General features: G+C 52.7%; 10 protein-coding genes and 1 pseudogene across 11 annotated transcripts; 7 read left to right on the forward strand and 4 right to left on the reverse strand.

Annotated features, from left to right (window-relative positions):
* Positions 1-126: 126 nt before the first annotated feature.
* Positions 127-960, reverse strand: M431DRAFT_83538 (hypothetical protein; the record flags this gene model as incomplete). The annotated part of the gene is made up of 2 exons (XM_024923319.1): positions 127-832; positions 890-960. 2 exons carry the CDS (start codon positions 958-960, stop codon positions 127-129), a joined length of 777 nt encoding a protein of 258 aa, XP_024775306.1.
* Positions 961-1843: 883 nt separating this feature from the next.
* Positions 1844-2935, reverse strand: M431DRAFT_83189 (hypothetical protein; the record flags this gene model as incomplete). The annotated part of the gene is made up of 1 exon (XM_024923281.1): positions 1844-2935. The coding sequence occupies one exon, from the start codon at positions 2933-2935 to the stop codon at positions 1844-1846; it is 1092 nt and encodes a 363-aa protein (XP_024775307.1).
* Positions 2936-3146: 211 nt separating this feature from the next.
* M431DRAFT_405326 (hypothetical protein) lies at positions 3147-4103 on the reverse strand. The gene is made up of 2 exons (XM_024914899.1): positions 3272-4103; positions 3147-3206 (listed from the first exon to the last, which is right to left on the reverse strand). Exon 1 carries the CDS (start codon positions 3922-3924, stop codon positions 3424-3426), a length of 501 nt encoding a protein of 166 aa, XP_024775308.1. The 5' UTR covers positions 3925-4103; the 3' UTR covers positions 3147-3206; positions 3272-3423.
* A 279-nt stretch (positions 4104-4382) lies between these two features.
* M431DRAFT_405351 (hypothetical protein) lies at positions 4383-5136 on the reverse strand. The gene has a single exon (XM_024914900.1). The coding sequence runs from the start codon at positions 4916-4918 to the stop codon at positions 4424-4426; it is 495 nt and encodes a 164-aa protein (XP_024775309.1). The 5' UTR covers positions 4919-5136; the 3' UTR covers positions 4383-4423.
* An 809-nt stretch (positions 5137-5945) lies between these two features.
* On the forward strand, positions 5946-9105 carry M431DRAFT_519241 (hypothetical protein). The gene is made up of 2 exons (XM_024920384.1): positions 5946-8337; positions 8399-9105. Exons 1-2 carry the CDS (start codon positions 6121-6123, stop codon positions 8651-8653), a joined length of 2472 nt encoding a protein of 823 aa, XP_024775310.1. The 5' UTR covers positions 5946-6120; the 3' UTR covers positions 8654-9105.
* A 510-nt stretch (positions 9106-9615) lies between these two features.
* M431DRAFT_405376 (hypothetical protein) lies at positions 9616-11704 on the forward strand. Its single transcript, XM_024914901.1, has 4 exons — positions 9616-9821; positions 9887-10045; positions 10131-11458; positions 11518-11704. Exons 1-4 carry the CDS (start codon positions 9794-9796, stop codon positions 11659-11661), a joined length of 1659 nt encoding a protein of 552 aa, XP_024775311.1. The 5' UTR covers positions 9616-9793; the 3' UTR covers positions 11662-11704.
* A 1322-nt stretch (positions 11705-13026) lies between these two features.
* Positions 13027-14964, forward strand: M431DRAFT_83151 (hypothetical protein; the record flags this gene model as incomplete). The annotated part of the gene is made up of 1 exon (XM_024923275.1): positions 13027-14964. One exon carries the CDS (start codon positions 13027-13029, stop codon positions 14962-14964), a length of 1938 nt encoding a protein of 645 aa, XP_024775312.1.
* Positions 14965-15859: 895 nt separating this feature from the next.
* Positions 15860-16084, forward strand: M431DRAFT_113749 (hypothetical protein; the record flags this gene model as incomplete). Its single annotated transcript, XM_024911883.1, has 1 exon — positions 15860-16084. A coding segment is annotated over one exon (225 nt), but the record flags the coding sequence as incomplete, so codon positions are not given.
* On the forward strand, positions 16063-17853 carry M431DRAFT_507307 (hypothetical protein). The gene is made up of 2 exons (XM_024918947.1): positions 16063-16837; positions 16899-17853. Exons 1-2 carry the CDS (start codon positions 16127-16129, stop codon positions 17778-17780), a joined length of 1593 nt encoding a protein of 530 aa, XP_024775314.1. The 5' UTR covers positions 16063-16126; the 3' UTR covers positions 17781-17853.
* A 1815-nt stretch (positions 17854-19668) lies between these two features.
* M431DRAFT_552346 lies at positions 19669-20283 on the forward strand (annotated as a pseudogene; the record flags this gene model as incomplete). The annotated part of the gene is made up of 1 exon: positions 19669-20283. A coding segment is annotated over one exon (601 nt), but the record flags the coding sequence as incomplete, so codon positions are not given.
* Positions 20284-20677: 394 nt separating this feature from the next.
* M431DRAFT_507309 (hypothetical protein) lies at positions 20678-22038 on the forward strand. The gene is made up of 3 exons (XM_024918948.1): positions 20678-21234; positions 21361-21677; positions 21743-22038. The coding sequence occupies exons 1-3, from the start codon at positions 21126-21128 to the stop codon at positions 21746-21748; spliced, it is 432 nt and encodes a 143-aa protein (XP_024775315.1). The 5' UTR covers positions 20678-21125; the 3' UTR covers positions 21749-22038.
* Positions 22039-22352: the final 314 nt, after the last annotated feature.

Here is a 22352-nt window from a genome sequence, read left to right on the forward strand (position 1 = left end):
TATAGGCAGGGATAGAGAGGGGATATCTATAGCTTTGTGAAGACTATTTCAATATCATGCTCATACAAGGGGGTATCATTATTTCTCACTGCCTGCTAATGCGTCTACTAGTACTCATCACGCCTCCTACGAGTACATGTTTCTCAGAGCTCCGAGATCCTTCTCCATAGACTTCAGTCTGGCTTGCAGCTCCCTCTTCTTTGCCTCCATTTGCCTCGTCTCTTCCTCTTCCCTCCTCAAATCATCCTCCGTCCACTCATCCCCGCCCACGTCCTGCGGCTCATCCTGTCCTTTCCCCTTGTCCTCACCCTGATCCATCCAGTCCTTGTTCATGCTTGCCAGCTGCTCAGCCTGTTCCGCCACCTTGGCCTCGTAATAAGCCATTGTGTTTTTCCCATTCCGATGCCTCGCCCGCAACGCCGTGATCCGCTCGCGCGCTCCCGGCAGCTCGTACACGCCGCACAGCTTTTCGGCACCGCGGAGCAATACCTCGACATCTAGATCCCCTTTTCGATTTGTTTCCCCACGCCGCAGCTGGTCATGCATCTCGCCGCCCAGCACGGCAGCCACCGCGGTACGTCGATGTGGCGCGCCGCGGGTTGTAGGGCCCGTCGTTACCTCTCCCGAAGCGACATTGAAGACTGTTTGTCGGCGGTTCTTGGGCTTGATTTCGCTCTCGGCGGATTTTGAGGGTTTGGTCGCGGCGGCTGTGGCAGGGGGCGGTGGGGGGACGGAAAACAGAGCGCGTTCGTGGGCCTCGGTATCTCGAATCAAGGCTGTGATGTCGTGATTTGATAGTAGGGCGTTGGTGAAGATTTTCGGAGGTGGGAAACTGCCGGGCTGTCAACTTGAAGCTCTTATCGTCTTTGGGTGCGACACTGTGTCTTACGGAAGGGAGTCAATTCCCTGACAGGAGCTTTGTATTTGCTCGAGGTGAGCTGATAGCAATGACGAGTCCATGAGTTGATGTGAGATCTCGGCACGCGTCTAGAGGAATTGGAGCAATCAAATGGTGTATTCGTCTTTGCTCCGAAGAGTTGTAGTGGAAACCAAGTGATGCAGGAAATTGAGAGTCCGCAGAGCGCAGGATATAGCTATGGAGACCGTTGAGTCGGGTAATGTTTTGATGGCACGAGGTTGATGTTAGTATTTGATGTTTAGCACATGCCGGCGCCACCCCACCAAGATCTGAGGTGGCTTTTGAGCTTCAACGGCGGTCCACAGCGGGGCTCATCTACTGTGTTCCACTCAAGCTAAACATCCATGGATTCATGATTGACGAGGTGATATAAAGCATTGAAACAACAGCTTACGGCAGGAATGTCCTTCTATTGTCTATCAACTCTGAGATTTCTTCTACAAATGTCTGCAAGTATCAACTGCAAAATATCAAAACACTCTACCGCCACATATTCGCTCGTCTAAAAATGAAAACAAAACGACTCATGCAGGCTCAATGATCTAAAAGGTATCGAAGGAAGAAACCCCGTTCCGGTCTTTGCTGAAATATAAACCAAAGACGATGCAAAAGGGGTCTTATTGCAATGGGTTCACCTCGGCTGGATACATGTCTTTTTGTCGCATCTCCAACCCAGGTAAAAGATATCCAATGGTTCAGATTGCAAGATAGTTGCGCCGTATAAGTATATATCAATGTCAGTGTCCGGTAGTATCTTCGCTTTGAGGCTTCGATGGCCTCCTCTAATTTTATCGTAACATCGTTCGTCATCGCGTAACTGCTTTGTAACATATCCCCCTTAACAGCCCAAGCTGCGATTTTTTTTTGGTTGGATGAGAATTAATTTTTTTTTGTTTCTTGTTGCTTCTCCTTCTGCCCTTCTCTTTAGTTCGAGTCGGTATCCATTACCTCAGCTGAAGAGTATGGTAAACCTCGTACGATACGAATCTCCTTGACGTATTCATCCTCATCTGAGTTGGGTTCTTCCAGCTCGTCAATTCGAGGTGCGGGAGGATCCTGGAAGAGCAAGCTTCCGCGGTGGACTCTTTTGTGAAAGCGACGAGCACTGGAACCAGCTTCGTTGACATCGAGAGCACAGTCGTTGTCATCCGAGTCACTTAGCTCGCTGTGCGTCCTCTTGCCGAAGCTGCTCGACATGCTCACTCTCCGGATGCGTTTCAGCTCCTGCTGCCTCCTCATGAACTCCGACTCCGCATCATCTTCTTCTTCGGGCTCCGCCTCATCATCGGATGCTTCGTTGCTGCAGTTGAGGTTCTCGAGGTCTTGCATCATGTCCTTGTCCAAATCCCTATGCCGAGACGTGGATCTACTGCTAGTAGACTCGATGTCGGACTCGATTTCAATGGGATAGAGGACATCCAGACCATCGCACTCGCTGTCCATGGGATCGACATCCTCAATCGTAAAGCCACAGCTGTCATGGGTGCTTGTCGCGGGACCGTGCGCGGATCCTGTTCGCTTAGGCTTGTCTGGCTCCGCTTCAGATTCAGATTCAGATTCAGATTCGGAGCTGGCTGAGTCCAGATCTGGCTCTGCATCCGCATCTGCACATGCGTCTAATTCATCAAAATCATTTTTTCCCGTCGAGATATGTCGCGACCGTCGCGAGGAGTTTGGCAGGCTGACAACGCTAGCGCTGTCGGAGGATTCATCATCGCTCGCGTCCTCCTCATCAGCTTCTGACGACGACGACGATCGGGGACTCAATTGCTCTAGCGGGCGATAGCTGAACTGATGGCCAGTTCCATATGGCCTGATGTTCGGGTCTTGGGCCAGGGGGTTCGTGAATAGATAAAATGCCGCCTGGGCATTCTTGCGAGGGAAGTGTGGTGAGGTGATGGGAGTGTCGGGCGGTGAAGCTGGGTCGGCGGTCTGCAGCGCCGACACATGAGCTGGCGAGAGCTTTAAATTCGGCGTTGATGACCGCCTCTGGGAACTTCTGTTGTGTCGGGCCATGGCTGGTCGCAATGAGGGCGAGGGAATTAAAGCAACAGAAAGGTGTAGGTGAGCAATTTCAATCCGTGTGAAACGTATGACTGAATGAGTCGCTGGGGGTCTGTCTTTCTTTTTATCTGGCCACGGGGTGGTCCGTTGTGTCGGTCGTCGATGACCCTCGTGTCTCGGATCAGGGTCGCGAGAAATTGCTATCAATTGGCCGTGGGTCTTGAAATTGCGTGGGGTGTTTTCGCTTGGAATGAGAAAAAAAAAGGGAAAAAACAAGAGGTTGCTGCGCGGGGGTTGCAACCATCAGCATTGAGGCAGGGGAGAGACAGCAGGAATCATGGCACGTACATTGATTGTCCTTGTAATTGCGCAGTCTGGGGCCCGTGGCGATTTGTGAGGGGGGATCTGGTGGAGAGAGGCGACAAACAGACACAGGCAAAAAGCGAGAGAGATAATAGCCAGTAGATGTCGATGCGAAGAGGGCGAAATGCGTCAAGGGGTCAGGATCCAGAGTAGGAACCTCCAGCACGGAGAAGTAGTGACTCGGACTGTGTTCGGGAGCATGATAATGTTTCTGGAGGGCCTGGGGCTGGTCGGCGTGTTGGTGACACCTGATGGCACCCACACGGCTTATACTCGTACAGTAGCTTGTTGGAGGCTAAAACGAGGGAGAGGAAAAAGGGAGGTGTAGGCAGGAGATGAGAGCGATTCAAGGGGGAGGAGAGGAGAGAGGAGAGGAGAGGAGAGGAAGAGAGGAGAGTGTGAGAGGCACCAGGCGCACAGAAGAGGATATACAAAGGAAGAAGGTGTGATGTAAAGAACCAAAACAAAAGGGCCAAATTCAGCCCTGGGCGGATCTGCGATCTGCTGCCTGGATGCTGCAGACCAACTTTTTTGCGAGAGCTGCAGGCGACAGGCGAATGACGGGCCGTGAATGGCTGGCCGAGGCGCTGCGGACGGAAATCAATGGATGGGCGAGGCCCTTTTAAAACGCAGGACATGGAACTCCATGTGCATCAGCCGAAGCGTCGGGTCAACGGGCTGCTGAACCTTGTTTCAGCATCTGGAGAGGTGCGGGATCCTGCAACGGTGGTCCATGCATGGCATCCATACAGCTAAAGCATGACGCCCGATTTCAAGTCCCATTGTCGTAGCAATCTGGTGTAGACTGTGGTGTATCTACATGAGGTACTCTATCTACCCATCTGGCATAATCCGGTGTACGACAACGCCTCGCTCGCACGTGCCCCCCAGCTTATCGCAGAGACGGCGTCTTCTCTGGCAATTCCAGAATGCTCATGTAGATTAATTTGCATTCTGCATAACGCACTGCGAAACGAAACCCGTGTGGGATTTGGGTCAGATTGGTGCGGTGGCTGCTCTAGCTTCCGAGGCGGATGGTGTGGCACGACGCCAGCGCTGAGAACTGCGGCCGCCAGCGAATCTTATGATTGATTGGATTTGGCCTTCTCCTTGTTTTGGCGCATCGACAAAATGCCATCAAATCGCTCCCTCCTCCTGTCGGATGCAAGGGCGCGGCATCCTGGCGGTTCTGACAGCTCCATCTGGATGTCCGAGTCCTCGTGCTTCGTACCTTGACCATGATCCACCGCGACAGGGGATCGTCACTCGCATTGGGCAGCAATGCTTCGACGAATTGCCTGTGGTGGCCTTATTGCCCACTTGGACTGCTCCCCAAACCTGCTTCCATCGGAAGAGAACATTCCATCTTTCGGTGGAAACCGCCAGGAAAAGATGCGATTTTTTCTTCCCCTTCTCTTCTTTTGGCCCCATGTCTGTCTCGTTCTCTCTCCTTTGGGTCAACATGAGATTACGTCTGGTTATCTGGTGCTGAGGCTGGTGCGCTTCGACTGTCCCCAGCTGCAACAATGCAGCCACCTCATGCTTCCGAAATAAACGGGGCATCGTATGTGCCTGGACAGGTATAGGAGCAGCTTGGTCTCCAAAGCTAGGGCTGCTTGATTGGATGGCCATGGCGAGCACCTAGTAATTGCAAACATCATCAATTCGTTGTTCGGGGCATTGGCCTGTGTTAGTGGACAGTGCATGTACTACGACGGACAAGATGCGCTTTGACTCGACAACACAGCTTACTCAGGGGAGTTTGGCAAGCCACCGACCGGCCCTCGTTCTTCAGGAGTTAGGAGAGTTTGTTTGCATGAGAAGAGGCTTGAATATAGACTTAGACGCACTGGCCACGACAGGCCTCCTAATATGAGGCATACCACGTAACATAGATGCCCAATAGGTGCTGATCTCTGCTTTGCTTTACGAACAAGCGCCCCTCGTAAGCTGCCACCACGACTAGTACCTAGTCGGCATCCAATGCTGCAGTATGTCTGTGGAGTTGATATGGGGTTTCGTCCACCTCGCGTCAACTACTATTGCTTGAATCAGGCATAGTAGACAAGTCAGCAAGCTGAGGGCCGACGGAAGCAGGAGGAGCTGCCGCGGAAAACATCTCCAGTCTGGTGCCTTATGTATGCAGCTCTCAGGAGACTTCTCCACGGAATGATATGCGCTAATTCATCATGCTACTCTTCCCCTTCGTCATCGGGAGTGGCACCAAAAAGCTCAATGGATGTAATTTTGTCAAGTCGGCAGACAAAGAATCATTCAGTATTCTTCTGAGGACAAGTTCAAATACATGGCGAAATGCGAGTTTCAGAGCTTTGATCTGATACGGTAAAACGCACTAAATGCTGAAAATAGACACAATCGCAGGTAAAGGCCATTGGGGAGAAAACTGCGCATTGAATATAGCTGTTCAAGCTGAGATTTACATTATTTATACTCAGCAAATAAATTCGTTCATTCAATATTCGGTGCGCCAAAGTCTGTATATTGCGGCGTCCGCAGAGAGTTATATTCGCTTATATAATGACATTGTCTCGCGCACCGGTTAAGCCCCGGCTCCGTCCCGATGCAAACGATGACCCGTTGCTGGGGCGAACTTGATTGGCTGTGGTGGCGCATCGCGAGGCAACTGTGATAGCCTTCTCAGCGAACCTTCAACTTCACAACGCGTCTTCCACCCGGTGCTTCCTCATCTCATTTGATTGCAGTGCCATTGCGTTTCAATCTATTCCATCGGTACCACTTGTCGTGTTGTGCTTTGCAGCTGCCAGGCCTAGCCCATCACCGAGTATTAGCGCGCACCCGATCGGCGAACGACAATGAATACCGCCCCGGGCCAAATGGCCCAGCAAGGCCAGCCCCAGCCTCAGGGCGTACAGGCTCCTGCTGCTCAAAACCGGCCTCCAATGTACCAACCCGGCCAGATCAAGAATCTCCCATATCTAAGCGATGACGAGAAGACCAAGTACGAGCAAGGATTGCGGGGCCTCTGGACTAAGATGAATGGATCTCCAAACAACAGCTCGGACCAAATTGCTGCTCGACAGAAGATTATAGAGTTCTCTAGGATGTTGATTACAAAGATTCAACAGCGAAGGACTCATGCTGCCCAGCAGCAGCAGCAACAGCAACAGCAGCAACCTCAAGCCCGGCCCTCAGTAGCACAATCACAGGCGCAGGCGCAATCAGCCCCGAATGCCGCTCTGCAAGCCCAAGCCCAAGCCCAAGCCCAAGCCCAGGCACAAGCCCAGGCTCAGGCTCAGGCTCAGGCCCAGCAACAGGCCCAGCAACAGGCTCAACAGCAGGCTCAACAGCAGGCTCAACAGCAGGCTCAGGCTCAAGCACAAGCACAAGCCCAGGCCCAGGCTCAGCAGCAGGCTCAACAACAGGCTCAACAACAGGCTCAACAGGCTCAGTCACAAGCACAGCAACAAAAGCCGCCAGGTGCAGGAAACAACGAAGCTACGGCTACTGGCGCGGTTGGTCAGGCACAGAATGCCCAAGCACCAGCCACAGCAACGGCCGCTGCCACAGCGGCGGCGGCGGCACAACGTCCCAAGATACCCGAAGCCTTTATGCAACACGTTAATAAGATGACATTTCGGCCTCCGGTGCAGCTTGCAGACAAGTCTGTCGATGCTGCCAAGTGGATCGAGGAAATGAAGGAACGATATGCTCGGGCCCTCATGACCATGGAAACTACCAAGAATAAGGTAGCTAGCTGGGAGAAGCTGATAACCGACCGGGCAGCTCAGGGAAACCCTCTCAAGGAGGAGGAGCAACGCCAAATTCAGTTGAGAAAAGACCAACAACTGAAACTCTATGCCGAAGCTCACAAATGGGTGGAAGGCGTTCGAAAGCAGCAGGGAACCCTTCAACAAGCACAGGCTCATGCCAATCAGGCGACTGCTGGTGCCGCCGGTGCCGCTCATGCTGCAACCCAGCCCGGCAACGCTACTCCAGTCATGCCAGCTGCCTCTCCGGCGGCGGCAGCTGTGAACAAGCCCCAGAACGCCGCACAAATGGCCAGCAATGCCGCTGCAGAGGCAGCTAAAAACCAGCAGCAGATGGCTGGTGCCAATCGAGTCCCAGGTCCAAATGGCGTTGCCTCTACACCTACACCTACACCGCAAGCACGGCCCGTTCCGAACGCGGCCGTCACAGGGCAGCAGCAGATGCAAGGCCAACCGCAGATGCAACCGCAGATGCAACAACAGATGCAGGCACCACAGCAACCACAGCAACCACAGCAGCAGATGCAGATGCAGATGCAGCAACAACAACAGCAGCAGCAACAGCAGCAGCAGGCACAGATGCAACAACAGGTGCAACCCCAAGGGCAGCCCCAAGGACAACCTCAGCCACAGGTGCAAGTCAAGACGGAACCTCCGCGGCCCGCACCAGTCAACACCGCCCTCGCTTCGGCTGCTGCACAGGCCCAGGTTGCTCAACAGACTGCATCTCCTGCTCAAGCAGCAGCGCGAGTACCAACCCCACAAACTGCAACACCCGTCACTGGCCCGGGACAGCCAACACGAGCTCTCAGCCACTCAGCAGCAATGTCTCTCGCTAACCAGAGAGCGGCTGGAAGCACTCCTGGAAGCGCACCGCTGCCTAACCAGGCTGCGAACGTCAACACAGCTGCCGTTACGGCTACCACCACCAACCCAAATATGGGAGTATCGGGAGCTCAACTGCAGCAGGGCCATCCCCACGCCCACCCTACGCAGCAGCAGCCTACCGTGCAGCCGAGAATGCCGATCCCCAAGCAGCTACCAGAAAAGGCTACTGCAGTGCCTCAGGGAGTGGCCATTGGCGGCGGCGTCGTTCCCGGACGGCCAACCATGTCCCAAGGCGGAGGAACGGTGGGAGGTGTCATGAATCAACCAGCAGTTCCCAGAGTACCCGCATACAACCACGACGCCGAGGGTGACCACGTTCTTAGTAAGAAAAAACTGGATGAACTTGTACGCCAAGTTTGCGGAGGATCTGCAGAGGGCCAAGATGGCAACCTCTTGACCCCAGAAGTAGAAGAGGTGAGGACCCATTCTTTCAATGAAGTAAATGCGCTGTGGACCTGACTAACCGTCGCGATAGAGCGTTCTGAACCTAGCCGATTCGTTTGTGGATAATGTCCTGCACTCGGCATGCAGAAACTCCAAGGAACGCGGCTCCAAAGTGCTTGAGATACGTGATATCCAGCTCGTACTAGAGCGGACCTACAACATCCGTGTTCCGGGCTACTCTTCGGATGAGCTGCGTACGGTACGCAAAGTTCAGCCTTCTACGGGCTGGATTGCGAAGATGAGTGCTGTGCAAGCTGCCAAGGTGATGCCCGGAAAGGGCGAGTAACGGATCTTGAGCAACTGTTGTCATTTTCACGATGAGATTTTGGGCGCAATTATTAGCTCAGCTGCTGCAGCTGCTGCAAACGTTCTTGAATTTTGAGATTGGACGGTAATGAGAATGGGTACGAAACGGCGTTTCAGGAAAGGACAATACCTGGCTAGGTGGCCGTCTACTATTTTACTTTGCTTTTCATCAAAAAGGGTCAGCATTCCCGGATGTCAAGGTCTGGCTAGTCCTGTGGGATATGGGCAACCATTGTGATTTTTCGTCTCAACGCTACGGAGAGGGATATGGCTTGAGGATATAGATAGAGGCTAGCAGCCAACAAATAGTCACAAATTGCAGCATTGAATCCGATATGTGGCAAAGCTCTTGTCGTGAAATTAGAGTTCTTTAATAATGAGACCGCAGCGCAGCAGCCTTGCTTGACTTGGCTCGCAGTGGACGGGCAACGCAGCAAAATTGCTTGTATTGAAAGAAGCATCATTTTTACCTTGATAATAAGTATCTTTTTGCCTTGATATGTTTGCTGTTTGTTTGCTATTATTACCTTTGTACAGGCAGGGAGATGTTCTATGCACTGCCGATGTCGAGTTATTGCTGGCCACTCTCGTGCTTGTAGGCACCAGGATGGCAGACGTCACTAAGGTGGTGGCCAGCCCCACAGCTCGCACGGCTTATCAGAGATGCATGGCATTAGGTAAGTCAACGCTACCTCTGCGCCCGCCCACAGCGCTGCGAAACTCCCGGTACCGCGACATCGCTAGCCTTGTCCCTCATAGGTAATCCAGCACTTCTCCCACGTCCCCAAGCTTCGAACCTTCCACCTGCTCCAGACGCCGAGATTCACAACAAACAAGCCTCAGCGTTCGCAGCACGACTCTCCCAGCTTTCCCAGAAGCTCCCCACGATCTCGAGTCTTCTGGTTCTATTGCTGGCCTCGGTCTCTGTCTCTGTACCGCCCTCGTGCCGTGGACAGACACATACGCACCGTTGACGTCTGACGGACCCAACAACAAAGGTGGTCTATCCACGCCGCCTTTTTCGAATCAATCGGACACGCTATTCCTCGTATCCCTCTAGTACCTCTAGGGGCGGCATATTAGACTTTTCGCGGCATCCTCAGCTTAGATTCTGCCCGCCATGCCTAGCAAAACACCCCACAACAATGGTAACGAACCCCCCCTCGAAATTGATATTAGGAAGATCAAGGAAGCTAAGATGAAGGACGAAAAGCTGCCAAGGATGGCGACGAGAGTATGACTGTAGTTGTGCCTCCATCCAAATCCTCCAAGAAGCCTGCTCCCTCGACCGATGCGGAAGGCGACGTGGCAATGGACGTGGATAAGACCGAGGAGGAGGAAAAGGTTGACCCGGCTGTGCAAGCTGTAATAGGTGAGCAAAACAACACGAAAGTGGTAACATATATCTAGTGAGAGTATGTTTGCTGACGCATACTTTGTTTCATTGCTCCTTGCAGACATCAAGGCCAACTTTGCTCTCCTTGACCGTGCGGTTACGCTCTTCGACGCTCGCTTCTCCCTGCGCGCCCTTCGATCCATCTCCCTCATCCGCAAACACCTGTCGCCCGATGTCATTGCACAGGCGATTGCCGACACATTCCCCGCCACCTCGGCGTCCGCCAGCATTGCAAAGGGCCTTTTAGCTGCGGTTGGCCGAGAGGATGTTACGCTTGGCCGGGCTACCGGCGCTGAGATGGAGGTGGACACCGACGCAAAGGCTGCCAAGAACGGCTCCTCCAAGAAGGAGGTAAAGGAGATCATCCCCGAGATTGACGTGTTCCTGGGAATCTTGGTCCAGGTCTATCTCTTCGATGCCAAAAAATACCAGCAGGGAGCCGACTTTTCCAAGTATCTGTCGGATCGTATCCAGACGCTGAACCGCCGAACGCTGGATAGTCTCTCGGCCAAGGTTTACTTTTACTTTTCGCTCTTCTGCGAGTACATCGTCCCGTTGCCGCCGTCTCCCGAATCGCCCATTGTCGCCATTCGACCTACCCTCCTAGCCGTCCTCCGAACCGCCGTCTTGCGAAAGGACATTGACACTCAGGCTTCGGTCATTGTTCTGCTCCTAAGAAACTATCTGCTGACGTCGCACATCAAGCAAGCCGATCTGCTTGTCTCACATACGCAGTTCCCCGAGAATGCCGCCAACAACCAAGTGGCACGATTCTTGTACTATCTTGGGCGGATCCGGGCTATCCAACTGCGATACACGGAGGCACACGAGCACCTCACAGCCGCCACCCGTAAGGCGCCGTCGAGCGGCTGTGCTGTGGGCTTCTCACAAACCGCCACTAAGCTGTTACTGGTCGTCGAACTGTTGATGGGAGATATCCCTGACAGGGCCACCTTCCGACAACCGTCTCTGGAGGATGCTCTCCACCCGTATTTCTTGTTGGTCCGAGCTGTGCGAGTGGGCAACTTGGAGGACTTTGAGACCACCATTGCCGACAATGCCGACATCTTCAAGCGGGACGGCACTTACACACTTATCCTCCGCCTGCGTCAGAACGTCATCAAGACGGGCATTCGAATGATGTCGCTGTCATACTCACGCATCTCTCTTCGTGACATTTGCATCCGCCTGCATCTTGGCAGCGAGGAGTCTGCTGAGTACATTGTTGCCAAGGCCATTCGAGATGGTGTGATTGAGGCTACTTTGGACAGGGAGAAGGGATTCATGAAGAGCAAGGAAGTGGGTGATGTGTACGCCACAAGAGAGCCCGGAGAGGCCTTCCACGACCGTATTCGGGCGTGCCTTGCCCTTCATGACGAGAGTGTCAAGGTGAGCCTTTCTTACATCTTTTTTTTTTTCATTGTCACGCGAGCTAACACCAGTAACAGGCCATGCGATTTCCGATGAACCAACATCGCCTCGAGCTCAAGAATGCCCAAGAGGCACGCGAACGAGAGAGGGAAATGGCCAAGGAGATTCAAGAAGGAGACCTGGATGATGACGACCTTGGCGGAGATTTGGATGGCATTTAATAATTTTTCTTTCACTCCGCTGATGTGTTTACTATGGCTACCTCTTTTTCCCCATTACATCAAAACAATAGCCCCAAATTTTTAATCAGGATCTTTGGGACATTTCTTTTCTTGATGCATTTTGTGTGTGCCCCACCTCGAGATGTTTTGATGGGTGGCGAGAGGAGCATTTCAGTGATGTGAGTTGGTTTAACCTCATACCTAGAGGTCGGTAGACGTAAAAAGTAGCAAGGGTTGGGTTTTTTAAGAGTATAGAGCAGTGCATCAGCAGGGACATGGCGGGTAAATGGGGAGGACGGCACCAATATCGAGTTCTTCGACAATATATAAAGAGTTTTACAGCGAAAAAGAAGTGTAGCGATGCTGGCAACGCTTGTAATTTTGCGGACTTGGGGGTGAAGCCGACGGAGCTGAGAGTAGCAGCCAGCTCTTCCTTCTGGCTCAAGTAACAGTCATTGGGCCACAAGATTCATTGCTTAGTGTTAGTATTTGTTTATTCATTTTCTTTTGAATCAATTTTTTATGGGAATTAGCCTGGTTCATTGAATTGAGCAAAGGCTCGTTTATGCGGGAGGCCGACACGCAGTAGCCCAAACGGCAAAAGATAATCGTCGGATCGGTTCCATGAGATTCTTTCTGCCTTAGCCCCAAGACAACGGGGGATGCAGCCTTACGCCCTTTTGCTCTTGACCCTACGGAGTACATTGTTGCCTTTAAACTTAAAGTACATTTGATGCCCTGTCATTTCAATCTATGCATAATGCACGCCGTAGCATCGATCTGATTCGATCGAGCCGGGGGGTTGGTGGCTTTTGACTCACCTCGCAGCACAGCCCCTTGTTCTCTCGGCGAGCCGCTTTTGGAGTTGGAGAAGGTTGGAGTACATAGGTTTATGCATGCGCCTTTTGACATGTCGTCGCCTTTTAGTGTGGCGATAGTGATGATTCTGTATCTTTTTTTTTGGAGTAAATTGGGAGATTGAGGCTGCGTGAGGCTGAAATGGGCGAGGAGTGAGGGGAGGCGTTGGGCTGATTGGTGAATTTGTCGATGCGGATGACTGTTGCTGGTTGAACATCAGTTGTCTTCCTTTTCTTAAGTGTTTGATCTCTTTCTTCCTCTGAATGTATATAGACGTATGTATATATATAAGAGGGTTAGATGCCGCTTTGTTTTGGGGGAGGAAGTAAATACCAATCGTCTACTCTGATAGGATCTTGGCTCCGAATCGACCACTTGGTACATCGTCACTCGTCATTCTTCACCATGGCTTCCGCTACACAGGTCGAGCTACTCGACAATCCGAATCCGTCTCTCGTCATTCGAATCAAACCAGACGATGGCTCAAACACTGACTCCAACGTCTCCATGAACGAGGCAATCTACTTGGCCGGGCTCTGCCGTTCTTCTCTGAATAACTTGACCACTTACATGGTTGATGTGCTCAAGCCGTCGCAAGGCTACACTGCGGACGATATTCTCGACCTTCCACTTGATAAACATAGGATCGAAGACATCTTATACGATCTCCCCAGTCGCAAATCTACTCGCCACAACCTAGCTGTGGCCATTGCTTCGCTGCTGCATCCAGTCCACGATGGTTCACTTACGGCTATTATTCGTTATGACGCCGATCGAGTCCGTCTCCGCGCATGGGCGTCTCTGCAGCGTCGCTACGACTTGCTGCAGGCCACCAAGCGCAACGGTAGAATGGCTCCGGGAATGACTGGAGGTGTTGAAGCCGGTGTCCAGGCACCTGCTTGGGCCAGCCGTATCACCAGACAGGGACGGTGGGATCAGGCCAAGAAGCCCATCTCGTTGGATGGCCCCAAGGCAATTCCCATGCCGGTGAGAGTTGCTCAAGAGGCAGAACTAGCGCCCTTCTTCGAGCACTTGTCCAACAGCGGCAGCCACGAAATTGACGGTGTCGAGGGCGCGGTCGAGCTCCACGACGGCCATGGAGAGCCGTATTATAGCGTTCGCGGCGCAGAGTTCCGCAAAGGAGTTGTGTATGAGGATGGCCGGATGGATCTCTGCAAAATGGTCGTCGGCCCTGACCATATCGACCGCCTGATGTACAGTTTGCGGACTAACAAGCACGTCCGACACTTCTTGCTAGGCAATAATATCATTGGCCCAGCTGGTGTTGAGGCTATTTCACGATTCATCACCGAGTTTCCAGAGCGCATGGACACTTGGTATCTTGCTGGCAATTGCATCCAGGGAGGAGAGAGCTTCAAGACCCTGGTGAATGCATTGGTTAAGTCGCAGGCCGTGTCTAATATTTGGCTGAAGCGGAATCCTCTTGGCCCAGACGCCGCTGAGGATGTGTATCGTCTCATCACTGAGACTAAGAACCTCCAAACGCTGGACCTTGACCAGACCGAGCTTGGAAACCGCGGTGTAGCCGAGTTGTTCACCCGCCTGGCCGCCCATTCTTCCCCTGATGGTAGCAAGCTTCCTCTTCGACACATCTACATGAACGGCCTCGGCATCTCGACCGAGGGCGCTGCTGCTGTGGGCAAGTTTCTTGCCTCACCACATTCTGGCGTGACGTCTATCTATATGTCCTGCAATCCCCTTGGCGACGAGGGTGCTCAAGCTCTGGCTACCGCACTACCCAAGGCACCGTATCTGGCTCGACTGTTCGTACAATCGGTTGGAGTCAGCACCCAAGGTGCCATGGCGCTGTGTGAAGCCTTGACCGGGCATCCTAGCATCAGGTCTCTGGATATCGGCCAGGCATATGCCACAGAAGATCTTGGCCAGGCGTATAATTATGTGGAAGACGACGCAATCCCAGCCATGACTCAACTCTTCAGGGGCACGCCTCAGCTGCAGTACTTCAACTTGGGACACTGTGCCACCACTCCGCCGGGTCTCCTCAAGTTGACGCCGGCAATTCTGGAGAATCCCAGTATCGTGTATTTCTTTGCGACATCGATCCTTGCCGATCCATCTAGGAAAAGCATAGCTTTTATACCATCCATCGATACGGCATTTCCTCACCCGGATGCTCCCTCTACAGAACAAGTCAAGTCAGACAAAGCCATAAAAGAGCATCTCGAAGCTAATGTGAAAGCAACCTTTGGACAGGACATGTCATATGCGGATTTCATGGCTGAAGAGAAACGCTGGCTTGTCAATGACAAAGTGGTGCGCAAAATCGACAGCGTGTATCGCAACCGAGATGCCGGACTGGCACGACGCCGCCTGCTGACTCTGGTGAAAGACTGGGAAGAGGGCGATGATACTTTGCAGAGAGTCATGAATGCTCACGGGGCGCCGAGCTGTTCTTTGCGATGAGCTTTACCTTTTTATGTATATCAAGTCTCGGCTAAGGGGGGATAAGTGATGCTGTGATGATGGATTGGAGATGGCTCTTTGGTGTCTTTGCCCTAAAATATTGAAAAGTGGGAGAAAAAAAAATTAGAAAACGAATAAAGCCCAGAATTTTATAATTTTTGCTTGCTGTCTTTGTGAGAGTATTACTGCGATTGTAAACGCTGGTCATATGCCCCAGTTTGATCTGATGCCTGCTTGTGTGACGTAGATCATGGCTGCTATCAACACATGAAAAGCTGCATGATGACCTACCCACCATAAGAGACTGCATCAAGTCCAGATCATGATAATTCATCCTAAAAATTAGATGCGCATTTATTGAGATGCTTGTGAAGTCATCAAGGTACAAAGTAGAAGCTGTACAAGAAACTCAGCTCATGTACGCCCTTTACGCGACCCCACGTGACAGGTCCAAACGCGGGCTTCTTCCTCCCGCAAAACACCACAGCTTCCATCTAGCTATCTTTGCCAGCTCTCAATACGCCGAACCACGCTGTACTGCTCTATACCGCTCTGAAACACTGATTTTAACCGTCGCTCCTGCTGCTCCTAGATGGCTTCGTCGCATCCGTGTCCGCACCCAGCCGTCCCGTGACATCCCAGCCCATGCTCAATAATCTTGAGAGGCTCCTTTTACCATTCGCATCCCAGCAAGAGGCTGCTCTGGCCCCAGCATCAAGCGATGCCGCAAAAGCGCAAACGACCAGACGAGCCCGATCCTGCGTCTGACCAGCAGCCCGATCCGCAATCCTCTACGCGCCGTGCGACGCGTCAGACTCCTGTGCTGCCTCCTCCGGTTCCCGCCTCTGCGCTTGTGCCGCCGACTCCTGCGCCTCCAGTCACCACGACGCACAAAATGACCGCTCCTGTGCCCGCCGTCACCGCCGTTCCTCTGCCTCCGATACTCGTGGCCGATCCGCTGAAGCGAGGCGCGCGCAATGGCCCTCGTCCTCCTGGCGCGCAGGCCTCTACGCTCCCTCCTCCTCCTCCTGCCGCCGTTCAGCCTCTCCCGCCTCTCCCAAACATCTCGACAGCTGCCTCCCGCAGCGCAATACCCTCGCCGCTCCCGCCTGGCTCCAGAGTTGCGGCGGCTGCCCCAATTCCTCCCAAGCGGACAGCTGCCATGGCCGAGATGAGCAATAGTGCCCCTTCCAAGGAACGTAGGCGGCCCTCGGATCTGGTTGCGCCCGAGATCACGTACCACGTTCCTCAGGCGAATCAGCATGGCCGACAGTCTTCATTGGTGAGGCCTCACGGACCCTCGGCGCCGCCTCCAAGACTAGATAAGATGGGGCCGGCACCAATGGTAATCACACCAGTGCTACCTCCTAAGCCGCCGACGCTGCCCGTGTCTGATCGGCCGCCTCCGAGGACAGATCGTAACATCGACAAGGTTGTTTTGGGGAACCTATGTTTCCGCACGTGGTATCCGAGCTACTACGGTAAAGAGGTTCTAGGAGCTACATCAGGCAATGCGAAGGGCGGCAGCAAGGACGGGCTTCTTGACGCCGCTGGAAAGGGGCCGTCAAAGAAAGAGAAAGACGGCCTACCCATGCTAGAGAGGCTATACGTCTGTCCTAGCTGCTTCAAGTATGCCAAAGAGCTCGTGGCTTGGTGGGGTCACGTCAAACTGTGCCAGCAGCGAGCTCATGTCCCGGGGAACAAGATATATGTACATCCCAAAGGCAGGCGGACCGTGTACGTTGCGCAGGATGGCAGTCGAGGTCCAGGACAGAAAAAGCGGCGAGGAGAAGGAAATATACGCTACGTTGAGGAAGTTGTTCAGGACGAGGGAGAATGGAGCCTCTGGGAGGTGGATGGAGAGCAGGATGTGGTGAGTCCTATCATTCACGATTTGAGTCTTGCTAGCAAACAACTAACCTTTCTTGTCTCAGCTCTTCTGCCAGAATCTGTCCCTCTTTGCGAAGCTCTTCCTAGATAACAAGTCTGTTTTCTTTGACGTGACAGGCTTCAACTACTTCTTATTGGTATACACACCACCAAGCGTGGCAACGCCATCCGGTGTGCCTGTTCCCCCTGTGACGCCGCAAATCACAGGCTTCTTCTCAAAAGAGAAGATGTCTTGGGACAACAATAACCTAGCGTGCATCCTCATATTCCCTCCGTGGCAACGCAAGGGACTCGGTGCCCTCCTAATGGGCGCCTCCTACGAAATCTCGCGAAGGGAAGGCATCATGGGCGGTCCTGAGAAGCCTATATCTGATTTGGGCAAGAAGGGATATCAGCGGTTCTGGGCCGGAGAGATTGCCCGCTGGCTGCTTAGCCTGGACGTTTCGCAGACGGATCAGGAAAAAGGCCAGGAGACGCTTGTTGACGTGGAGGACTGCAGTCAAGCGACATGGATTACACCAGAGGACTGCTTGGGTGTGTTAAGAGACATGGGTGTTGTGGAGGATGCTGGCGTGGGGCCTGGAAAGCCAGAGCCTTTAGAAGACCAGCAAGTTCATCTATCTGAAGAAGACAAGAAGAAGAAACAAGCAGCAGCAGCCACTGAGGAAGATGCGGCGAAACAGAACATCAAAGGAGCATCGGCCGAGGCGGAAGATGAGAAGCAAAAGCCCAAGCCAGCCGTCAAGCAAGTCCCGCGAGTCCGAATCGACAAGGAGGCAGTGCGGCGATACGTGGCTGCTCATCGGCTGCTTTTGGAGAAGACGTGTGATTCGGATGGCTTCATAGAGGGATATGCAATGAAGACGGCGGAGAAGGCAGCCAGCGAAAGTGCTGAATCTAGAGACGAGGCTTCGGCAAGAGGATAGAGGATAAAGGATGCGGATGGGCCTTGGCGCAATGGGACTTACAATGATACCCCCCTTTTGATTTTTTTTCTACATCATTTGCTCGCTTGATTTCTATTTTTACTGTCTTGATTTGCTACTGGTTAATTAATGGCCCCTGCGAGGTTACTATGCCTCTCCTTAAGAACTAGAGGCTTCTCGATAGAACCTTTATCTTTGGCCATCCGATGTTATTTGAGGTGTTAGACCGCAGCCGGATTCTAGCTCTATCCCGAGAGGGTTGCAGAACAAGCCGAATTAGGTCTGGATAAGCTTACAGATACAACCCTATTCTCTGTAACTCTCTCGAATAGGAAATGTAGCGCATCTACGGAGCAGAGATAGCTTCCGAGGAGGCTCTTCAAGTTTGTCGCCAGCTTGATGGCACCCACCTACAGTTAGACACCATGTGAGAAAAAGACTAGGAGTCCACATCGTGTCAGACCAAGAAACAAAAAGACCTCTTTTTTTGTAGCCTCGGTCATACGCATGCACAGCGATGCGCGATATAGACATTTCACCAGGGCAAAATCTACGCATCATTCTCCATAGTTTAGGACCCGAATAATTCTCGTGAGATAGGAGCCAGGCAGAACAAGACACACCCCTGTCACCTGTCGCATATCCTTGCTAATTTCCAGAAAGGGCCACATCGGAGCAAAGAGAACCGCTACGTTGCAATAGAGTGGGAAGCTAACCCTTGCGACAGACGCTGCGTGGGATGAATGCATGCCTGAGGACAAGGGGGTGTGGGAAAAGCGAGGTGAGGCGGCAGATTGACAGATCCATCTGCTTGGTTTGAGCCTAAGGCAACCTCACCCCTATGCACGGTGAGCTCTGTTAACCTGTAGGTTGCGCAGAATATTCCCTTTCAGGTAACTTGGTATATCAATCTGCATCGAATCGAATGCAAGTGAGCCGACAACTGTTTCTGACGTTGCATTCTTTTCCTCCTTGGAATTGTAAAAGTCATGGCAGCTTTGGGTAACAGCTAGGACTGACTCGTCAGGCGGCCAAAACTCGAAGAAGTAGACGAGCACAAATTTCGTACACGTCACTATACAATTGCTCGCTGCAGGATTCGGCTCTGTGAGATGCGCAGCTGCAATGCTCGTGCACGGCCAGATCCGCCCGTCCCAGAGCAAGCCGCGTATCTGCTCAAATGCGTCATTTTGCGACATTTTCTTCGTCTTTGAGCAATGCGATAATGCCGCCTCTTCAAGGATTCAAGGTCTGCTGAGTCGGGCTAGGGTGGACCCTGATTTGCCAGCTGAGCAGTGAGGCTCGGGCTCATGGAAAAAATTTTCGCATCCGCCATCGGCTTGTGCTCCGTAAATTTTGGGCCGAGCAGCCGGACCATTGGTCGGTCACCGCCAGACATCCACCCCTGCTATTGCGTCGTCAATGTAACGCGGCGGCGAGAATAGCGGCGGCAATAGCGCTGAAGAGGGTGTCGGGCATCCTGTTCTCATTGGACACACCGCGACGCTGGAAAGGGTACAGCGAGATTGATTGAGACCTCAGCTTCCCAGGGCACGTCATACTGCACCGTAGCAGCGGCGAAGGTGCGGCAAGGTTCGGCAGTCAGCGTTCCAGAGCATGTTGCGGAATACCGCTTGTCGCCTTATAGCAGGTACCATTGCTTTCATCCGTTGGTTTCGGGCTGTCGTTATGTTGAGCTGTTATCCATTATCCAGTATCGTCTCATCATCGTGCGTCGATGCCTGTGCCGGACACTTGGTCGAGAACCAGGAGATATGACAGGCGGAAGGGCGGACGGAGCTCGGTATTAGTCGTCGCATGTAGCAGCGGTCGGTAGGAGGTTTTGTTGTGAAGCCGAGCAAGGTCACCCTGCCACTGCATTTGCTGGGAGGGGGGTTCGGCGCACATCATTGTGCCTGCAGCAAAGGCAGTTGGGCATTTCACCAAAACTTTCAAAGAAAAGGTCGGGGAGATGCGGCAGGAATACGGCTTCCCTTTTATACCGCTACGCAAACTTTGCTTCTTGCAAGCAATGGAAGAGTCATCAGGGGCCCCAGCCCAGGTCTGACGACAGCTTGAGTCTCGAGCACTCGAGCAGCTGTGACTCCTGTCCCCATCCTTATCTCAATGGCATCAACTGGTTCCGAAAACACACGTCTTGTACTCGGCCTCAAAGTATACTTGTGATCCCGGAACACTGCCCGTCGCTCTGTAAGCTCTCTTGGGGATACATTGAGCTGATGTACTTCATTCTTCATTTTCCTCTTTCACACACCCCTCCCATAATTCGTGACCGCAAGAAGCCAGGCAGAGATGCAATCAAAGTCGGAAAACCCTTGCAGGTCCACCCACGTGTCAGGCACCCAATCATCTGGGTTGTTCTGAGCTGTACAGGCACAGGGCGGCATTCGTATCTTTTTGCACGGCTCCTAACCATGACGCCAAGTGGGGCGTGGGGGCTTGCGCCAACAAGCCTCATCCAGTCGTAGAACCTCATGCTATCTGAACGCGGCAAAAATTCTCTATCTGATAAGTCGATCCATATAGGAGTATCAGAATTTGCCTAGTCGATCTTTTCTTTGTGCCTCAGACAACAACAAAGCAGAAAAATTTTCGTGGCCTTCCTGGCAGCCCATAATCCATGGCACTGGTTAACCACCAACCGCGGATGGCTTCACTCGCAGCATCATGTAGAAGAGGGGGAGTTGTTGCGTCGTAGAAAGTTGGTGGTGGTAGTGATTGACATGCGTTTGGTTCGATTAAGGTTCGCACCAAAGACTCTTTGCCGTGCTGCCAATAGACATTGAAGGAAGCCAATGGCTTTTTTGGCAGTAATGTCAATGGCCACTGACAAGCACCCTTTGCTCTTCATTGGAATGCCGGCATCTCCAAGGTTTCGGCTCCCACAGTGGCTAACCATCTGTCGAGAAGACGGACGCCTCAGGCCGTAAAACTTGCAAAGCAGCAAACGAAGAGCTTGCCTCAGGCTGTTTGCAGATGCTGTGAATCCGTACCCGGCTTCCCCCGATTGGAGGAGAGAGCATTGGCGGCATGCCTTGACCGGTCCTAAGATTTGCACCACAACTTTCCCAACCCAAATGGTCCTTCGGCCTCAGTCATCCAGTGGCTCCGGCGGTGGGAATTTCACTCGTTTGTCCAACTTGGCCCCGGCTGACCTCCCTCATGCCCCTAGGCCAATCCTCGAGGTGGGTCCTCTTTTCTTGCCATTCCTCCATCCAGCTCCAGTTCTCTTTTTCTCTCTCCTTCTTCCTCCAGACTTGACCTTTACCTCACTCCATCCAACCCTTCCAGTCCAACCTTCCAATCCCTCCTCAAACCATCACAATGGCCTCCCGTGTCTTCGCCTCCCGCCTGGCCTCCCAGATGGCCACCAAGGCTGCTCGCCCTGCTATGCGTGCTCCTCTCGCCGCTGCCAAGCGCACCATCACCACTGGTGAGTCAAGAGAAAACTTTTTTTCCCTCAGCAATCGACCTCGGGTTGGAGCAATTCGATCCTCCGAGAGTCTCGTAGCACAGTTCAATTGACAGAATCAATGGCTGACATCAATTCCGTGTAAAGGCAGCCCCATGCAGGCCATGAAGCGCCAGACCATCCAGGCTGCTGGCCGCAACGCCTTCCAGGCTCAGCGCCGCGCCTACTCTTCCGAGATCGCCCAGGCCATGGTTGAGGTCTCCAAGAACTTGGGTATGGGTTCTTCTGCCATCGGTCTGACCGGTGCTGGTGTTGGTATCGGTGTCGTTTTCGCTGCCCTCATCAACGGTGTTGCCCGCAACCCCGCTCTCCGTGGCCAGCTCTTCTCCTACGCCATTCTGGGTTTCGCTTTCGTTGAGGCTATCGCTCTTTTCGACCTCATGATTGCCCTGATGGCCAAGTTCGTAAGTTTTGCCGAGGTTTACCGAGATATATGAGTTTGAGTCAATTTCTAACCAATTGCCCATAGACCTAAATTGCCTCTCGAGAGATTGGAAAAGCTCCGGCCAGTGGATGGAGCAATTAATATAAGGGGACGACGTTGGACCGTCCGCCACTTGGAGTTTGATGGTTTGTCAAATGCAATTGGGGTGCCAACGTGCACATAAAACGAGGAAGACGATGCATCATAGACGGTGTTAGAGGTTGGGGAAGGTGGCCATCGATGAAAATGGTGTCCTCTGTCTCATAGATCTTGGGTAAAGCCCATCACGCTCCTTCATGGAGTCGATTGTAAAATAAAAAAAAGCCTCAATTTATTCCTGCTCTTCAGTAAATGAAGAGCTTTGACATGTTCAATCTTTGACGTGGACGAGTGCGGCAATATCGACAAAATGGTAACACTTGTTACTGCTGTATGAGTTTCGGGATTTTTTCCCTTTCGTTGTCCTCACATACTCAGACGTAGCTTCATTAAGACAGCAGATGAGCAAGGTGAAGATCTGTAGGCAGAGCTCCTACTGTGCATAACAACTATGATTATACAGGCAGTAAGCTCACACCAGCGCTGTAATTTTCAGCCTTCACCGACTTGGTGAGGCCTGAGGGCTATGATGTGCGTGATATATCAACCAAGGTGT

Source organism: Trichoderma harzianum (assembly GCF_003025095.1).
Source record: "Trichoderma harzianum CBS 226.95 unplaced genomic scaffold M431scaffold_5, whole genome shotgun sequence".
Taxonomy (NCBI): Eukaryota; Fungi; Ascomycota; class Sordariomycetes; order Hypocreales; family Hypocreaceae; genus Trichoderma; species Trichoderma harzianum.

Bases quoted from the DNA above. Each gene is read 5' to 3' on its own strand.
- M431DRAFT_507307 (XM_024918947.1), top strand. From the start codon at position 16,127: ATGGCCGAGATGAGCAATAGTGCCCCTTCCAAGGAACGTAGGCGGCCC. The intron at 16,838-16,898 runs GTGAGTCCTATC...TTCTTGTCTCAG, and splicing joins TGGATGGAGAGCAGGATGTG to CTCTTCTGCCAGAATCTGTC.
- M431DRAFT_405351 (XM_024914900.1), bottom strand. From the start codon at position 4,918: ATGGCCATCCAATCAAGCAGCCCTAGCTTTGGAGACCAAGCTGCTCCT.
- M431DRAFT_405326 (XM_024914899.1), bottom strand. From the start codon at position 3,924: ATGTCCTGCGTTTTAAAAGGGCCTCGCCCATCCATTGATTTCCGTCCG.
- M431DRAFT_507309 (XM_024918948.1), top strand. From the start codon at position 21,126: ATGGCCTCCCGTGTCTTCGCCTCCCGCCTGGCCTCCCAGATGGCCACC. The intron at 21,235-21,360 runs GTGAGTCAAGAG...TTCCGTGTAAAG, and splicing joins CAAGCGCACCATCACCACTG to GCAGCCCCATGCAGGCCATG.
- M431DRAFT_519241 (XM_024920384.1), top strand. From the start codon at position 6,121: ATGAATACCGCCCCGGGCCAAATGGCCCAGCAAGGCCAGCCCCAGCCT. The intron at 8,338-8,398 runs GTGAGGACCCAT...CCGTCGCGATAG, and splicing joins TGACCCCAGAAGTAGAAGAG to AGCGTTCTGAACCTAGCCGA.
- M431DRAFT_405376 (XM_024914901.1), top strand. From the start codon at position 9,794: ATGCCTAGCAAAACACCCCACAACAATG. The intron at 9,822-9,886 runs GTAACGAACCCC...AAGGACGAAAAG, and splicing joins CAAAACACCCCACAACAATG to CTGCCAAGGATGGCGACGAG. The intron at 10,046-10,130 runs GTGAGCAAAACA...TGCTCCTTGCAG, and splicing joins GGCTGTGCAAGCTGTAATAG to ACATCAAGGCCAACTTTGCT.